The following is a 17,941-nucleotide window of genomic DNA, read 5'->3' as shown; positions in this document are numbered from 1 at the left end:
ACCTGATGAAGGAGAGACGCTCCAAAAGCTAGTCATTCCAAATAAACCTGTTGGACTTTAACCTGGTGTTGTAAGACTTCTTAATGTGCCCACCCTAGTCCAACGCTGTATCACATCTTTGATACCCAAGACTACCTTAGTTGTGGTTTTTGAGTCACATCTGTACAAATGCAAAGTGGATTGTTGATCCAGTTGGTTTTATGGCATCGCAGAGGGTCTCCACTGCGGGGTTTTTGAACAGCTCCATAGTTATAGAACATAGAACAGTACAGCACAGAACAGGCCCTTCGGCCCTCAATGTTGTGCCGAGCCATGATCACCCTACTCAAACCCACGTATCCACCCTATACCCGTAACCCAACAACCCCCCCTTAACCTTACTTTTATTAGGACACTACGGGCAATTTAGCATGGCCAATCCACCTAACCCGCACATCTTTGGACTGTGGGAGGAAACCGGAGCACCCGGAGGAAACCCACGCACACAGGGGGAGGACGTGCAGACTCCACACAGACAGTGACCCAGCCGGGAATCGAACCTGGGACCCTGGAGCTGTGAAGCATTTATGCTAACCACCATGCTACCCTGCTGTTCCCTGTACCCTGCAATTCCAGGAATTGATTTTGGCGATGTCTTCTGAATTGTTTTGGACCATTGACATCACTACAACTTGACAAATGTATTTTTGTCTCAAACTAGAACTAGGTAGAGACGTGAGTTTTGAATGTGCGGGTATCAGATTAAAAAGGTGTCCTGGGCTTAGGATCCGCAATTTAGTCCATTTTACCAGAGGCTTCAGTAAATTGTAAATACAGTGTCACTTGGAGCTTTATCTAGTGATAAATTCCCATTCAACATCGTCAATTCTGAACCTAATCTGGTGAGTACTGGACACATGTCATATGATGACTACAATGTCTCACTGACTTACAATAAAATGAGCCCAAACCATCATTTTGTACTCCACTATAATCACTGCTCTTTTTTTCCCTCTTTTAGGCAAACCTGTGATGATAATAACGGAATACATGGAAAATGGATCTCTCGACTCGTTTCTGAGGGTAGGGCCTGATTTATAATTAATAATGTGGCACTTGTTATTATTGAAATGATAATGATCCACCCGAAGGAGAGACAAGACTTTGCTCAGGCACTTAAAACAAATGAAGGTGAATTGTTATGAGCAGTTTTGTTCTTGGTTTAACTTTCTCATCAAGAAGAATGTTTAAATATGCATACACTTTCCTTCATTGCCTAGCTGCTTTCCTGAATTCTGCGTGACATTGGCTTATGTCAATATTGCATGGTAACTGTTAAACGTTACCCCGCAATGGTGCGGATGTTACAATTGTCTAGAAGGTGACATAAAATGAATTCAGCCTTTTCCCCTTTTGTTCAATATAGGAATTGCTTTCATTAATTGATGATTGCTGCCTCACAGATGCCCAGTGACAGGTTTGAGTGTTGCCTCATAGATGGTTATGCCCAGTTCAGTTTTGTTTCTGGTTGCTTTATATGCTGTCCGGCGAGGTTCTTCACAGTTTCACAACTGACAGCAGGGGGAAAGAAGCCTTGGATGTTATAGTCAGCCTCATTGCCCCCTCCCCAACCCCACCCCAAAGAATTTAGGACACAGGTATTGCTCTAGGATTACCAAGCTTTAAATGTGAATAATCCCCATGCCTTTTCACTGTTCAAAATTCAAATGAATAAATATTTCGGACACAATTCAGTGACGCCGTCGCACCTGGCGCAGATCCAGGCACACAGGGTGATTCGTGCAAGGGCCCAAATTGGGCTTTACGCCAGACACCGGTCCGATTGCGAGTCACACGACCTGCCCTGCCCCTCACTGGGTGAAATCCAGATCTGCATATTTAAATGAGCCTAAATACTCACTTAAATATCTGGACACCAGATTCACCCAGCACCCGGGAAACAACGGCCATGCTTGCAAGACCTCGCCAGGGCGCCATTTAGTCCTGCTCCACACAAACATGAACCAGGCATAACGGCACCTTGGGGGGTCCAGCAGTCTGATAGAGACCCACTGGGTTGTCGTGGACAAGGCAGGGTCGTAAACTGGCACCTCCCTTGGCACCTGGGCACCTTGGTGCTGCCAAGGCGCAGAAGTAGCATGACCAGGGTGCCAGGATGGCAGTGCCAAGGTGCCCAGGTGCCAGGTTTGCACTGCCACACGTCGGGCCGGGGGCCTTGAGAATTGGAAGATGGTTGAGGGGGAGTTCACAGGAGCGTTGGTAGGGCTGTGGGGCAGGAAGAAAGAGGGGGAGGGCCTGAAAGGGCGTGGGAGAGAAGATCGGGGTTGCCGATCAAAATGACTCCCCGATCTGTGAGCAGCGAGCGGTTCCTGCTGGCAAGTTCAGCCCGAAAGCAGACTTAGTTTAAAATCTGCTGAATCGCGTCCTTAGGATGTGGGCAATACAGGCTGACCAGCATTTATTGCTCATCCCTGCCTGCTAGTGCTGCGTGGAAATGAGTTACTTGGGCGAAACTCTCTGTTTGGGAGACTATGTTTTCCCACCAGAGCTGATTTGCAACTCATTTGCACTTCCACTGGGAGATTCCCACTCTTTCGGCCTGAGTGGAGAGGATTGCAAGGGATTCCCAAGGGATTCCTGCTATCAGGCCGCAATTTTGAGCAGGCTGTCCGATAGCGTGGTCCCACGCTGGCCACCCCCGCTCCCATATTGCAATTCTCACCATTCGATGTTCCATTCATCTCCCATCAGGGTTGTTCCATTCTTCTTCCTTCACGGTTGAGTAAGTCTGAAGTGCTCTAACTGCAAAGTTTATGAACATGAAGCTTTGATTAACAGCATCTGGACCAGTCAAACAGAATTACCTGCTATTAATTTCTAGCTGACCACTTCAAAATCACTCAACCGTGAAGGAAGGTAATTGGAAAGCACTTAATTCTGTTCAAAGTGGTCCAGGAACTGTCAATCAAAGTTTGATGTTTATAAACATTCAAAGTTAGGGTTAGGGTTAGCACTTCAAAGTTACTCAACTGTGAACGGAAATGAATGGAGCAATTCATCTGACAGTTGGGGTGTGTGGAAGCTGTCAATCACAGCCCAGTAAAATGGGTATCAAATGAATGAATGGCGTGCAGATCAAGGATCTGAGGGGGTTTAAACCCAGTTGACTGGTTTTCTCTTTCCACGAATTGACATGTGGTGCTTCCTATGTCTGAGGCAACAGGTGTATTGCTTAGGCGAATGTTACAACAGTAATTATTTTCATTGACTCTGTCTGGACTACTGTCTAGCTTCCAAGGTCTCTTTTCTTGGAGTGGGGAGGTGGGTGGGGGGGGGGGGGGGGTGCTTACTGACAGAGGCAGAGGTCTCTTTTCTGGGGAGCTTCATAATTGGGGCCACTCTTCTGGGCTGCCTGACAGGTCTCTTTTCTGGGGGTTTCCTAACAGGAGTCTCTTTTCTGGGTGATTGGTGTGTGTGTGTGTGTGTGTGGGGGGGGGGGGGGGCTCTCCATATTCTTGGGGTTTGTAGGTGTCCCCATATTTTGGGGGTCTGTGGGTGTCACCATATTCTGGTGGGTCTGTGGGGTGTCTCCATATTTAGGAGGTCTCCATGGGGGGGTGGTATTCTCTTTATTTAAGGGGTTTCTGGAGGGGTCTTCTTATTTAGATTGTCTCTCATGTGGGAGTCTGGTGTGGTTGGGGTAGTCAGGTCTTGCATTGTTGGGAGGGTGGGGGGCCCTCAGATGGACTTTGAGGGCCAATCCCTTGGAGAGCTATTCCCTTGGCCCACAGCGAGGTCCACCACGCAAGGTGCACATTTGTCAGGAGCAGTAGTGATTCTCGCTCACATGATTCCTGGCTTAGAGGACTGGAAAATCATGCGGGCCCGGGGAATACCGTGGATGTCCTGCGAGGTGCAAACCTTGATCCCGATGCCAGTGGGGGGGAGGGGCCTGAACATCGGAAACGGAGGCAATCCCCTTTTCTTCACTAGCGCTGCGTTCTCCGCCTCATCGGTAACTCTGCTACCAGTAGCGCGATACAGAGAATTTAGCCCTTTGTCGCGGTTTGAAACAATTATGTGGCTTGTTTGACCACTCAGAGGATAGTTAAAAGTCAACCGCATTGCTGTGGGTCTGGAGTCACATACAGACCAGACCAGGATGGCAGATTTCCTTCCCTAATGGGGCATTAGTGAAGCAGGTTGGTTATTCTCGATTTTTATTCCAGGTTTAATTAATTGAATTTAAATGCCACCAGCTGCCATGGTAGGATTTGAACCCATGTCCCCACAGCATTAGTTCAGGCCTCTGGATTACTAGTCCAGTGACATTACCATTGCATCACAGCCACCCAATTAAACAGTCATTCAAAATAAAAATAAACTACACAGCTCCAAAAACCAACTGCATTCTGAAGACATATGCAAGAGAGCATAAGCTGAAGAGGTCAGGAAAGGAATTTTAACCACTCAAATCCAAGAGTGAGGCCTACTAGTTTTTATGTGACTCCCAAAATCAATCTCAAATCAAACAATAACTTCTGTTGCAAGTCTACTTCGAGAGAGCCTATTTGAATTTATGACATTTGGCACCCCAAACAGATGTTGAATTCAGTACTATTACTTCAGTGCCTCCTTGGGGTATTATATGAAGTCTGAGGCTTGTCTAACTTAGGAGTGAAAAGAGTTCCAGAAATCTAGAATTCCGGTGACACAGTCACTTATCTGTATTGGCGAAGGGTTTGGGATTGGGTTTGCAGGGTCATCCGAGTCCTTTGTACATTTGATTCTCCTTGGGTGGGAAATCCTGCCCCTTGTCTCATTTGGGCGAAGTGCAGATGGGGGTATACTCAGGTTTACTTGGCTCAGTTGAATGGTAGGCTGCTGCTTTAGATGAAGGGGATGCAGGAATCCCTGTGAGAAGATGGACTTGCCCTCTGTGTTGATGCAGGAAGATGATGCAGGAAACTTGGTTGGCAATTTAAGATGTAAAAACAGAACTGCAATTTAAATAATGGAATTTGAGTCCTAAATTAATCTTAAATAACTCACAATAATGTGCTTTAGAAATTTAATCAGTATAATTCAGTATAATTTCATATGCAAGACTTTGCATTATTAGCTGAGTAATGATTATAGATTTTGTAATTTATTCATGAATGAAAATTGATCAATGGCTCCTCCGTCATTGAGAATCATCACATGAAATCAGCCTATGTATTTTCATTCAGCCAAGCCCATATTTCTATCACATTTGTACTACCATCTGTTCCTTGTGCTTGACCCCTTTCATTTACTTGGTCATTTACAATGGAAAGATAAATAATGAGATGGCTAGGAGACTGGTTTCTGGCACTCGAGGGACTACTTGATTCCGTCGGGAGTGGGGAGACGCACAGGAGCCCGCAAGGTCTGCCAGTCACTGAGATTTCCTTAGCTCAGTTGGGTCAGTTCCCTTGGGATTTACTTGGTTCAGTTAAGTGATGGTAGGTGGGAGTTTCCAGTGGTATCAGCTGTGAAGAATCACACTCAATGATTTTTGCATATTCAGTAATATTGTGTACTTATGAGATGTTCAGGATGATATGTGTTGGATAAACTGTGTGTGTTGTGCACAGTGTGTAATTTAGGGAAGGACAACAAATACTGGGCCTACCAGTGAGGCTCTTATCCTCTGAACAAATTAAGGAATATGTCTGCAAATGGCAGTTTTATCTGCCTGTAAAGCTAACTATATCCTGGCTTCTTGATTACCTGTGAAGCTTGTCTAGCTTAGAAATATTGGCTGCCAGGTGCAGCTACCCTACAGCTTATCCACTCTGACATTCAAGAATTAAGGCCAATTCTGAGAAGTCGACATATTGTACACCACTTTGTAGCTTATTGCATGTGAAGCAGCATTCTCTTATTTACATCATCCCTAGCAATGCAGATTTCTCATTTTGATCTTTCTTGGTGTATTCTTTAAATGAATACAGAATGATTTGTGCAGAAGAAAAAACAATCAAATCAAGGCTAAGGTGACCTGAACACAGCTTCATAATAATTACACTCTGAACAGTTATAGGTATCTGCCATTTATTTACAATATGACTACCATGTTGTCTTTATGTAGAGCTTTTATAGTAAAGAATATCTCGCGGTGCCCCAGATAGCCATGTGAAAAATTGAGCTGGAGAAGGAGGGGTCAGGAGGGGGTTGACCCAATATTTGGTTAAAGGTGCAGCCTCTGTGAGGAGAAACAGAAGGATTTGAAAATAGGACTCCAGAAAATAGTGTTCATGTGGCAAAGGACTTGGCTGGCAAGAGTGAAGTCCAGAGACAGAAGTCTCAAGTTATCAGTCATTTAACTGAAACTGCCATGCATGGAATCTGTTAAAATTAAATTAAAAGAAGGTAAAGCAACAGTTCATAATTTGAGCCAATTGCTACCCTACAACAAATGATAGGTAATGCTCATGTGATGAAGGTACAAAATTGTTATTGTATTTTATATTTGTTGCAGTAATGTTATTAAAGACCTTGGTTTAAGATACATACAGGCAGTATGTCTGCTGAAGCTGTGATTATGGGTCATAAAAGTGAGGTAATCATTGATTTTTAAGCATTTACTTGTTTACAGATAGATGGCTAATGGAACATTGTTTTGATTTTGAAGGATCCCTGGGTGTAGATAATTTATGAGGGATGATGTTTAGTCCTAGATAAACAAGTCATGGGACTTTTTAGAGGGAGGAGATCGAAAAATGCCTAATGATGTAATTAAGGGGTGGAGCCAGGTCTGCCTGGAGTTGCAGTTTGCCATAGGATTTTAGTCTGACAAGAAAGGTCTTCAGCTGGCTCCTAAAAAGTTCTCTTTAAGGTCTTTGCACAGAGAAAAGCAAGTAAATCGTAATGATAACTTTATAAGTGGTCTTTGAACCATATTGGTTTGTTTAATTGGAATAATTGGGGCTGGTTTAGCACAGGGCTAAGTCGCTGGCTTTTAAAGCAGACCAAGGCAGGCCAGCAGCACGGTTCAATTCCCGTACCAGCCTCCCCGAACAGGCGCCGGAATGTGGCGACTAGGGGCTTTTCACAGTAACTTCATTTGAAGCCTACTTGTGACACTAAGCAATTTTCATTTCATTTCATTCAATATATATATGTAGTTGCAGGTATAGGGAGTAAGTTAAAGATTTTCATTTTAGGTAAGAACTGTTTTAACTGTAAAGTTGTTACTTTGTTGCTAATTTGATTCTGTGTTTAGTTTAAAAGTTTGTTTTAACATAAACGATACCTATTGGCCAGTGTTATCTCTCCTGTGGCAAAGTATCCTTTCCTCACAGTTTTACAAATTGCAAATTGTTAGGTTCTCGTCCGGGATACTAACACTCATTTCACCTGCTCAGTTTAATTTCCTTCTGAATATTTCCCCTCCTTGTACAGAAGCAACTAATATCCTCAAGGGTTCTGCAACAATTTTTTTCCCCAGACTCAGTATTGAAGTGGACTGTTATGCAAGACTTCATACCCTGAGAGACTCGCTTTATGGCTTTGCAGCAATGTTCTATTCTGTTCAAACTGAAACTCCCATTATAAATAGATGTGTTGTGTGATTCTATCAGGATATAATAGGAAGTCAGCTCCAAGCTGGGCGGTGAAGAACCCCTGCTGTATTCAAGTCAGCAGACATTTATTGTTCATACCACGTCTGTATTTGACTCCTTGTGGTTTGATTCTGCTTCTGATTTGGTTTTATTCCTTTCACAGAGGGTAGGTACCTAATGAGCCAATCAAATTGATTTAATAATGTTTTATGTTTATATTCAGAAACGTGATGGACAATTCACAGTCATTCAGCTGGTTGGAATGCTTAGAGGAATTGCCTCAGGAATGAAATACCTTTCAGACATGAACTACATACATCGGGACCTTGCAGCGAGGAACATTCTAGTGAACAGCAATTTTGTCTGCAAGGTCTCTGATTTTGGGTTGTCCAGAGTGCTGGAGGATGACCCAGAGGCGGCCTATACAACTAGGGTGAGTGAACATATCAAGCAGCGTTCACTAGCACGTCAAAGTCAACACCTGAACTATATTAACGGTTTATTGTTCACCCTGCTTCAGTGGTAATACTCTTGCTTCTGAGTTAGAAAATGCTGGCCTCAAACTCAAGCCTCCCTTAAGCATCATGATCTAGGTCGACACTCCCAGTGCAGTAGGGAAGGGGACCTGCACTGGTGGAGATGACGTCTTCTGCGGGAGATGTTAAACTGAGCCTGTCTCAGGCGGACCTAAAGGAACTGATGTTATTTGAAGAGCAATACAACTCTGCAAAGTGTTTTGGGTTGTTCTGATGTCACAAAAGCTGCTCCCTAAATGCAAGTTCTCTCTTTCTTTCTTTCGACTTTGATCCCTGCAAAGTCTCTAAATTATTTTTAGTGCAGAGGATATGATTTCCAGATAGTCTCAAAAGTGCTCTCTGCAGCTTAGAATGCTCAAAGATAAAGACCCACGAGATTTGTGGCCCAACTGGAATATGGAAGTACGAACCTTCAATTAATTACAAACTTTTTATAAATGTTTAATTTTTGCGAATTATAATTATTCATTCAATCCTGGAAACATGCCGTGGCCATAGGGCTGACTGTTCACTCCAGAGTTGCGAGCAGAGTTGGAATTCCGAACACCGCAAGTCCATCCGACTTGGGGGAAAGTGCCCCAGATCTTTGAAATTTTGTTCTCGGAGATGGAGATTTACAGGAGTCTATGCATGTCTCATGGCGATCCTCTACACTCCATGCCAAACTGTGCCCCTCTACCCACTTACATGTCCCCTCAAACCCTACACTGCCAGCCTCCGCTGATCTACCCACCCCATGTCCCTCTGATCTACCCACCCAGCGCCGGCCCTAGGGTTGCTGGCGCCCCGGGCAAGCTGAACTTCGGCGCCCTTGGGGGGGGGGGGGGGGGGCTGAGGGGCGGGGGCGGGGCCGAGGGGTGGGGGCGGAACCGAGGGGGGGGCGGGGGGGGCGGACCCGAGGGGGGGGGGGCGGGGGGGGGCGGACCCGAGGGGGGGGCGGACCCGAGGGGGGGGCGGACCCGAGGGGGGGGCGGGGGAGGGCGGACCCGAGGGGGGGGCGGACCCGAGGGGGGGGCGGGGGAGGGCAGACCCGAGGGGGGGACGGACCCGAGGGGGGGGCGGACACGAGGGGGCGGCGGGGGAGGGCGGACCCGAGGGGGGGGCGGACCCGAGGGGGGGCGGGGGAGGGCGGACCCGAGGGGAGGGCGGGGGAGGGGGGACCCGAGGGGGGGGCGACCCGAGGGGGGGGGCGGACTGAGCGGGGGGGCGGACCAAGCGGGGCGGACCGGGGGGGGGGGCGGACCGAGCGGGGGCGCCTTGGGGGAGGGCGGCCACCGCGCATGCGCTGGTTGGCACCGGCCCAACTGCGCATGCGCGGGACCCGAGTCTCTAGCGCCCCGGGCAACTGCCCGAGTTGCCGGTGCCTTGAGCCGGCCCTGTACCCACCCTATGCCAACTTAGTGCCAAATCATGCCAACCCATGTCCTCCACCCACCACCCTTTGCCCTGACATGCTCCATGCAAACTCACCCAGTGTCCACCATGGGAAAATCTCAGGAGCTATTGTGAGATGAAATAAAGTTCTAAGTATCTATTACAGACTTCATTATTTAACAAAAAGCACTCAAAAACTCATTCAGTACATTTACATTTCATCAAGTGCGTGATATCTTACAAAAATAAACATTTTCTTAAAAAATTCAATCACAAATGAAAACTAACAGTACCCTCAAGTACTTAGTCCAATATAAAAGCAAATATTTCCTCCAAGCATTTAATTCCTTATGAAAAAAATAATTTGTATTCATAGCTCCTTTGACTTGAGCTGGAGTTAGCCATTTGGGAGACTATGGGCTGAATTCGCCTCCTCATGCTGCCAATAGTGGAGTTACCGATGAAGCGGAGAATCCAGCATTGTGAAGAAAACTTGATCGGCACCGTATCTAATGCTTCGGCGCCCCCACTGGTCAGTATCGAAGCTCACCCCCCATGCTAGATGGAGAATGCTAATGGGTGATTAAAACCTCTTTGCATCCACTTAACAGGCCGGGCACCTTATTCTCCGGGCCTGCCTGATTTTCCAGTTCTCTGGCCTGGGAATCACGTGGGCAAGAGTTACACTGGCCCTGGCAAGGTTGGCTCTGATACAGTGGACCTTGCATTGGGCAAAAGGGATAACCCTTTCAGGGAGTTGCCCCAAAAGCCCATCCGATGCCCCCCTCTCCCCCAATGCAAGACCACTTGGAACTGTCAATAATACTTGTTGAATTCTTTGCTTCACACCACCGGCAGCGAGAATTGCGATCGGGCGGAGAATAGAGTGAAAAATTGTGATTTGTCCCCGCCGCCGATTCTGACGCCATGCTCCAGTCCCCCGCTGGCATTGTTAATGAAGTTTTTACCTCACCCCGACTCTATGGCGGCACGGTAGCACAGTGGTTAGTACTGTTGCTTCACAGTGCCAAGGCTCCAGACTCGATTCCCGACTTGGGCCACTGTCTGTGCGGAGTCTGCACGTTCTCCCTGTGTCTGCGTGGGTTTCTGAATTATTACGAATTACAGGCCCATGCAAAAATGTAATTTGCATGGATTTAAATCTCATGAGTGAGTTGGACACTTCATGCTTCACCCCTTTCAGGTGGAGACCTCGTGGGCGTGAATTGGTGCAAGGATTTACAAGAGGGGACTGTGTGTTGTGGCTGTTTAGGAGGAGCGAAAGGCTGAACAATATCCAAAAACTCTCAAATATTGTCAGGTTTGCTCGGGGGTGCTGCCTGGGGGTGTAGTGATGAATGACTTGGTGCCAAGTCTATGGATTCGGTGTGTCGCCCTCTGTATCGGGGTGACCTGGGTCAGACTGCCATTGCTGCAGTATGTGGTTTAAACACACCACTCTGGTTATTGGCTCGAGGCTGTTCACACTGCTGACTGCTCACTATGTCCTGTAAATGTTCAGAGAGTCTCTGTTGAGGAGCTGGTTTAGCTCAGTGAGCTAGACAGCTGGTTTGAGATGCAGAACAAGGCCAGCAGCATGGGTTCAATTTCCAGCTTGCCCGAACAGGCGCCGGAATGTGACGACTAGGAGCTTTTCACAGTAACTTCATACCTGTGACAAGAAAAGATTATTATTGTTATTGATGTGGGAGCCCACCCAGGCCACCCCTCTGGAAATCCTAATACCCTAATGGCATCAGGTGATGGGCGTGGCCATGTTCAATCACTGGCACACCACGTGTTGGCACACCTCACTGCACCCCTCAGAAGCACAGCCCCACTGCAGAGGAAGCAAGGGATTAGCAAAGTTTACCCCAAACAAAAGACACCAGTATTTTGTCCTTTGGAGCCCTCCCTGGCACATTGTCCCCCTCAGGGCAGAGGCCTCACCAGTGACCCCCACCCCTCAGGATCATGAGCTGTCTCCTGTTGAGGCTGGCAGCATTGATAGCCTCTGCCACCTCCTCCCAGACGCTGTTCAGGAGGGTGGGCCGTAGAGTCAAGCCCATCCCCCTGAACAGCGTCTGGGAGGAGGTGGCAGAGGCTATCCTTCTACCTAGGGTGGGCCGTAGAGTCAAGTCCACCCTAGGTAGAGGGAGTCCCACCTCTCCTCATTGGTATTGAGCAGTGAGTGGGTCCATGTCAGTCTCCCAAAATCAGGGGGCATGTTTTCTCTGAGCCATCTCCGTGGCTGCAATGAATGTGTGGTGAGGGGCGCACTTAAAAGCAGCTTCAATTTGTCAGGCTGTTTAGTGCTAATTCTGGCCCTAGCGGTTACACCTCCTGCTGGCTGGGAATTGCTTCCAATTCACGCCAGCAGAGGCAACCGACAAATGCATCCAATATACGCCAATGGCAGGGGTTAAGAACAGAACGGATTCCTGGAGAGGGATTGTCCGAACCCGGCAGCTGGGCCGGAGAATCGCTGGGGGGCTGCGTGAATCCCGCCCCGACGCCGGCTGCCGGATTGTCCTGCGCCGGTTTTTCGGCAGGGGCGGGAATCACGTCGCGCCAGTCGAGGGGTGTTGTCAGTGACCCCCCCAACCCCGGCGATTCCCCGCTCCGCGATGGGCCGAATGGCCACCCGTTTTCAGCCAGTCCTGCCGGCGTAAATCAAACAAGGTCCTGACCGGCGGGACTTGGCTCTGCGGGCGGCCTGCGGAGTCCTCGGGGATCCACCGATCTGCGGGCAGGCCTGTGCCGTGGGGGCACTCTTTCCCTCCGTGCCGGCTGCTGTAACGGTCCATCATTGCCGGCGCGGAGAAGAACCCCCCTGCGCATGCGCTGGGATCTCGCCAGAACACGCTGGCGCTCCCTCGCATGCGTCAATCCGCGCCGGCCGGCGGAGGCCCTTCAGCATTAGCCGAGCCCCTGAAGGTACGGAGGATTCCCAGCCTGCCCCGCCGGATAGCAGTGGATCTCGGCCCTGGTCAGCCATGCCTTGGGAAGAACAGTGGAGCCTCTATCATCACTATCCTTAGCTCTAGACTACAACATGCATGTAAAAGTGCATGTTTTCACAGCAACTCGGATCCCTGAGTGAGCTGCAACACATCACCACCACAAGGCTGTAGGTACTGGGACCATGAACTTTCAAAAGTGCTTCCAGAAACCTTTGTAGGTCAAGGGTAGTAACAGATATAATGCTAAAACGTGTAAATTGAGTTGAGGCAGATCAGCTATGATTTCATTGAATGGAGGAAGATAATTATTTGTAAAAATCATAATTTGACATGGGCAAAGAAGACATTCTACAGAAGGAATCGATAACCTTGATTATCTTTGTTTTGAAGGAATTTATTCACCGTATCTCAAACTCTGCTTGCATGTGTTTTCAGGGAGGAAAGATCCCTATCCGATGGACAGCCCCAGAGGCCATTGCCTACCGTAAGTTTACGTCAGCCAGTGATGTATGGAGTTACGGGATTGTTATGTGGGAAGTTATGTCATACGGAGAGAGGCCTTATTGGGAAATGTCCAATCAGGATGTAAGTAGCAAAAACACATGTTCTGGTGTAGAATTATTACACATAATGCTATAGTGTTCATTTAAACTTGGCGTATGCTGTATAACATTGCTGCAACTAAGAGCCGCCATTGTACTTGATGATTTGATATTTGTCAGCTTTCTGTCTTCCATCTTCCTGAAGGTATTGAAATATTGCAGAGAATCCGATATCATTCTCTGGTCTCATAAACCTGTGTCCATTATTTATGTGACCAACTTTAAGAGTCGTGAGTTGAGAGGACAGGGAACTGGATGGTGCGCTGAACTAACTCTAATCTTATCTGCACCCAATGCCGATGCATATGTGCCTATAGCAGAGTTCACTGGCGAGGACACTTCGAGCTGGCTTTGCTCTCCCTCATCAAGGGACACAGAGAGCGACAGTAACCCCCTACTATTGCTCAGACTGAGTGTGCTGAATGCAGGTCATAGATTGGAGCCTCTCTGAAAAAATGTATTTGTTATCTATGTTACCATGAGCACTGGCCAGGAAACTATCCCTTAGCTCATCAAGCACCAACAGAGATTGAGCCTGAACTTAATCTCCCAAGAAGGCAGACAATGAAGACAAACATCTCCAGTGAGAAAAGTCCTTGTGAAGCACCTGCCTAATTTGCTGCAATTTAATAGTTGTGTAACAAGTGATCATTTTGAATGCAGAGGATCATTATGTTAAACTGAGTTTCAAAGTTGTATTCAGTCAAAAGGAAGTTGCACCATTAATTACCAAGAACACTTATACTTCACAAACCATAGACAGCTGAATAAAGGGATCAGCTCAGACAAATCCCCACAAAGGATGGGAAAGACCTGCACACTGGATCCCTTGAAAAGACAGCTAGATCCTGGAATAGGAAAGTGAGAGTTAGTCTTCTGGGAGGTTGAGATTCAATGGGCCAGCTGACCTCCTCCATCCATACTGTGTGTTTTCTTATTATTTTGTATGCCTGATGAAGCAATCCAACAACTGGTGACTGCTACCGCTTGCACAAGCTTGTACTAACCTGAATTCATTCTCAAGAAAGTTTATTTCCAAAGCATTCACAAAACATTTTCACAGGCTGTGTGATCTCTCCTCATCTGTCCAAATTTGTAAAATAACTTGTGAGCCAATTATGAAACTCTGAAAATTGTGTTGGTTAATGCTCAGCTAAAACAGTAGAAGAAATCAAGATTGTTCGTTTCTCTTTGAGCAGGGCTCTTTTAATTCACAAACTATTGCAATCATGATTCATTTGGGCTATATGCGGAACCCTGTATTACAATTGAATGTTCGCCTGCAGACACCCATTGAGAGTTGACTGAGTTTTCCTGAATGCTGATTAGAATGTTAATACTTACATGAAAAAAACTTCATGAATATTCAGATCTCACACAATAGGTGAGCCTGTTACGGTGTCTATTGACTCTGGTAATCTCTTTATTTTATAGCCTATGAATGTTTGCAACTTTAATTTTATGCAATTCCTTGGGCATTGTTACAAGGACCAGAAACCAAAGATGACAAAATGTTTAATAACTGAAAGCTGGGGTAAAACCTTTGTGTCCTCTGCAGGTGATTAAAGCGATAGATGAGGGATATCGCTTGCCAGCGCCAATGGATTGTCCTGCTGTCCTTCATCAGCTGATGCTAGACTGCTGGCAGAAAGCACGAGGAGACAGACCCAAGTTCGGGCAGATAGTGAACATTCTCGACAAGCTGATACGAAACCCCAGTTGCCTCAAAACATTAGCCAACGACGCGGCTTGGTAAGATTTAATGGACATAATGTTGAAATGGAAAGCTTAGCCTCGAAAGCCAAACAGAAGGTCGAAAGAAACACGTATTGAGCTGTTAAGAAAGGGTTTTGGTTCCTATTCATAAAACAATATTTTTGTATCAATGTATGCACACAGGTCAGGCAATTCCTTGCAGGATCCATGTACTCCAGACTCGTCAACGATTACCACAGTAGACGAATGGCTTGATGGTATCAAAATGGGCCAATATAAGGAGAATTTTGCATCAGCTGGTTATGCTACTCTGGATACTGTTGTGTATATAAACAGCAGGTACTGTAAGTGCTGATGATGAATGATTTTGATTTTCAGATATTCCGAAAATGGTACCAAGAGAATAATTGCACTATTTTTAATTAACACATTAGATACCAAAATTAACCGTTGACTTTGCAACTAATTCCCAGTACATTATGATTCCCCAAATTTACACTCTCCACTTCAGTTATTCAGACTTGACGTTATTACAAATGCAGTTCAGTGTGATTCCTTGGTCAAATCCGCAATAGGAAAGAAATGGAAATGAGCTCCACAAAGGCGACAGGAAAAAGGGCGAGGGAATCTAAAACTGCGAAGTGAGGAGTTTTTGACCAGTTTTAACCTGGCAAAGATTAACTGCAAAAATATAATGTGGTTTTAAACCTAAATTGGGCCTGAGGGGCAAGCCTTCTGATTTGGCTTTCTTCAGGGGAAATCTGTCAGCATGAGGGTCTGCTAGCGCCCCCCCCCCCCCCCATCTGATTTCTGTTTGCTCATATGGAGAAGGAGTTTTGAGATTAGTTGGTTAACCAGCTGGCAGAGGGAGCAACCAAGTCTCAAAATGGACATCTGGTAAACCATAGCATAATTCAAACCTCAATCACTGTCAGGCTCGATATTCTGCCTTGGCAATTAGCAAACATGTTTGCCAGAGTATGTTTTTCATTGCTTCTTCTGAGAAACATACTGTGCATTTGAACATTTTAATTGCATCCATAACTGCTCATTTGTCATGGAAATTCTATAGATGAGCGCCTATTATTCAAATTAAATGGCTTTCCTTTGAAGAGATTTCTCTTGTTGGGTTCCAATTTGACTGTAGATTTCATTTAAGGTAAATATAAGCTTTCTGTGCTATTTTTAGTGTTCATGATGAAGAAGTTTAAACTGTGCAGCAGAAATTGCACACAAAAGCTCTTCTCCTTAGTGGTACCACACAGCACCACCTGCAATCTCCATAGGGCACCTTACAATCTCCAACTGCACTCTCAACAGGAGATTGGAGAACAATCATCCCCCACCCCAAACCACATATTCTATCCCATCGTCTTCAATCCGTTCCCCTCCGGGATAGTGACCGAGGGCAGAATTCTCCGGCCATTGGGCAGCACCCCCCCCACATACAGATGAGGAACCAACAAATCCAGCCCCAAGATTAGTCAGTCCCAAATATATATTGCATATTAAAAGAACATACAGTGAAAGTCATGGCTGCATATTTTCCTTTTGACCGCTACAAACTTTTGAATGTTGCCAGTTGCATTCTAATTGTCCTCACCTATCCCATACCTCATCATTGACCTCCACTGGCTCCCCATCCTATGAGGCATTCAGTTCAAAGACTTTGGTTACTAATCCGTCCACACGTTTGCCTCACCCTGCCTCATCCACTTGCACTCTGGGAGACTTTGCCTGGACCCTATGTGTTGTTGGGTTACCCTGCACCTTCAGAAGTCTCATGAAAGCTAACTGCATTGACCACAGGTTCAGTCACTTCCCTGAAGCTGCATGTTATGGCTATTGGGATGAGGTACAATACAAAAAAACAACATTTCGATATTATTAATATATTGAAGATGCATTCATTCTCAATATTGCCACTGTCAACATTGTTGTTCTTCCGCGCTAAAATCTCGCCACAATATGCCTAAACTTTCAGAGCGAAGTTTGACATTTGGTGTCTCCCTATCCGAAATAAGTGCATTCATGGAATAAACATGTGAAGAAATGATCTGTCTGATATCTTGAAATGTCACTCTAATTGACCTTTTTCCTGTCAATTTCTAGTGACCTCTGCAGAATTGGAGTGACATTAGTCGGGCACCAGAAAAGGATCCTCTGGAGCATTCAGAACCTACACACCATGGCCAGCCAGATGCATGGGACACACATTCAAGTGTAACAATTGCAACTAAGCTGTGAGCTGGACTCTTAGGGGGAAACAAATCTACCGAGTGCTCAGCTTCCTTCCTCTTCTTCACGGCTCCTTTCTCACTGCTGAAGAGAAAACAGCCTTTCTTCAGAACACACACACACGGCATTCATCCAGTATGCAGCTGTCATTGCACGCAACAAAATATTCATTATTGGCCCATTTCATTCAAATTAACCTTTGTGAATGGAAAAGATAAGTGAAATGAAAAAAAGTGAAATGTGCTTCACAATCCCTGGCGGTATAGTGAATCATGGAGGGAAAATAGTTTCTAAATCAGAGATTTTTGGCACCCTAGATGACCCTTTACAGTATCCACTAATAGAGGTTCCACCTCCTATTTGTAGTTCTCTTTATTTTTCATCTACCCACTTGGGGAGGCTGCTGAAAGATCATAACCAGTTTGTAGGCAGCCCACATGCGCAACAGATACAATACATACATTGCCCATTGATGCCAGAACCCCCTGCTTCCCTCTGCTAAGAGGGAGATACATTCAGAACATTAGGAATATGCTGGAAATCTATTTCAGAAATCTACTTGAATGGATAATCCCCCAAATATCCATTGGCCACACCCTCCCTAATTGAAAATATGATTGAATCATCTTCCATACCTTAAGTAGATTAAAATTTGAATAATTTTGAAATTAAGAAACTGTGAAGATATAGGACACCAAGGAAGAAGAATGGGAAGGAAGATAGACATAGGCAGAAGGAGGTCATTCGGCCCATTGAGTCTGTACCGACCCACTTCAGCCCTCGCTTCCACCCTATCCCCGTAACCCAATAAACCTTCCTAACCTTTTTTGGACACTAAGGGCAATTTAGAATGGCCAGTCCACCTAACCTGCACATCTTTGGACTGTGGGAGGAAACCGGAGCACCCGGAGGAAACTCATGCA

General features: G+C 46.2%; 1 protein-coding gene across 3 annotated transcripts in view; it reads left to right on the top strand.

The window, feature by feature from the left end:
* The window catches only part of epha4b (eph receptor A4b), a 480,535-nt gene extending 463,298 nt beyond the window's left edge, over nt 1–17,237 (top strand). For 2 of the 3 annotated variants that reach the window (XM_038815297.1, XM_038815299.1), the window contains 6 exons: nt 1,001–1,062; nt 7,813–8,022; nt 12,898–13,047; nt 14,623–14,816; nt 14,964–15,119; nt 16,893–17,237. In XM_038815297.1, the coding sequence (XP_038671225.1) occupies nt 1,001–1,062; nt 7,813–8,022; nt 12,898–13,047; nt 14,623–14,816; nt 14,964–15,119; nt 16,893–17,007 (887 nt within the window). In that variant the 3' untranslated portion in view covers nt 17,008–17,237. Of the gene's footprint in view, nt 1–1,000; nt 1,063–7,812; nt 8,023–12,897; nt 13,048–14,622; nt 14,817–14,963; nt 15,125–16,892 lie in introns of all 3 variants that reach the window. The other variant, XM_038815298.1, reaches the window with a different exon arrangement.
* Nucleotides 17,238–17,941: the final 704 nt, after the last annotated feature.

This window comes from Scyliorhinus canicula, chromosome 13, assembly GCF_902713615.1.
Source record: "Scyliorhinus canicula chromosome 13, sScyCan1.1, whole genome shotgun sequence".
In the NCBI taxonomy this organism is placed as follows: domain Eukaryota; kingdom Metazoa; phylum Chordata; class Chondrichthyes; order Carcharhiniformes; family Scyliorhinidae; genus Scyliorhinus; species Scyliorhinus canicula.
This window is presented reverse-complemented; position numbering and strand designations above follow the sequence as displayed.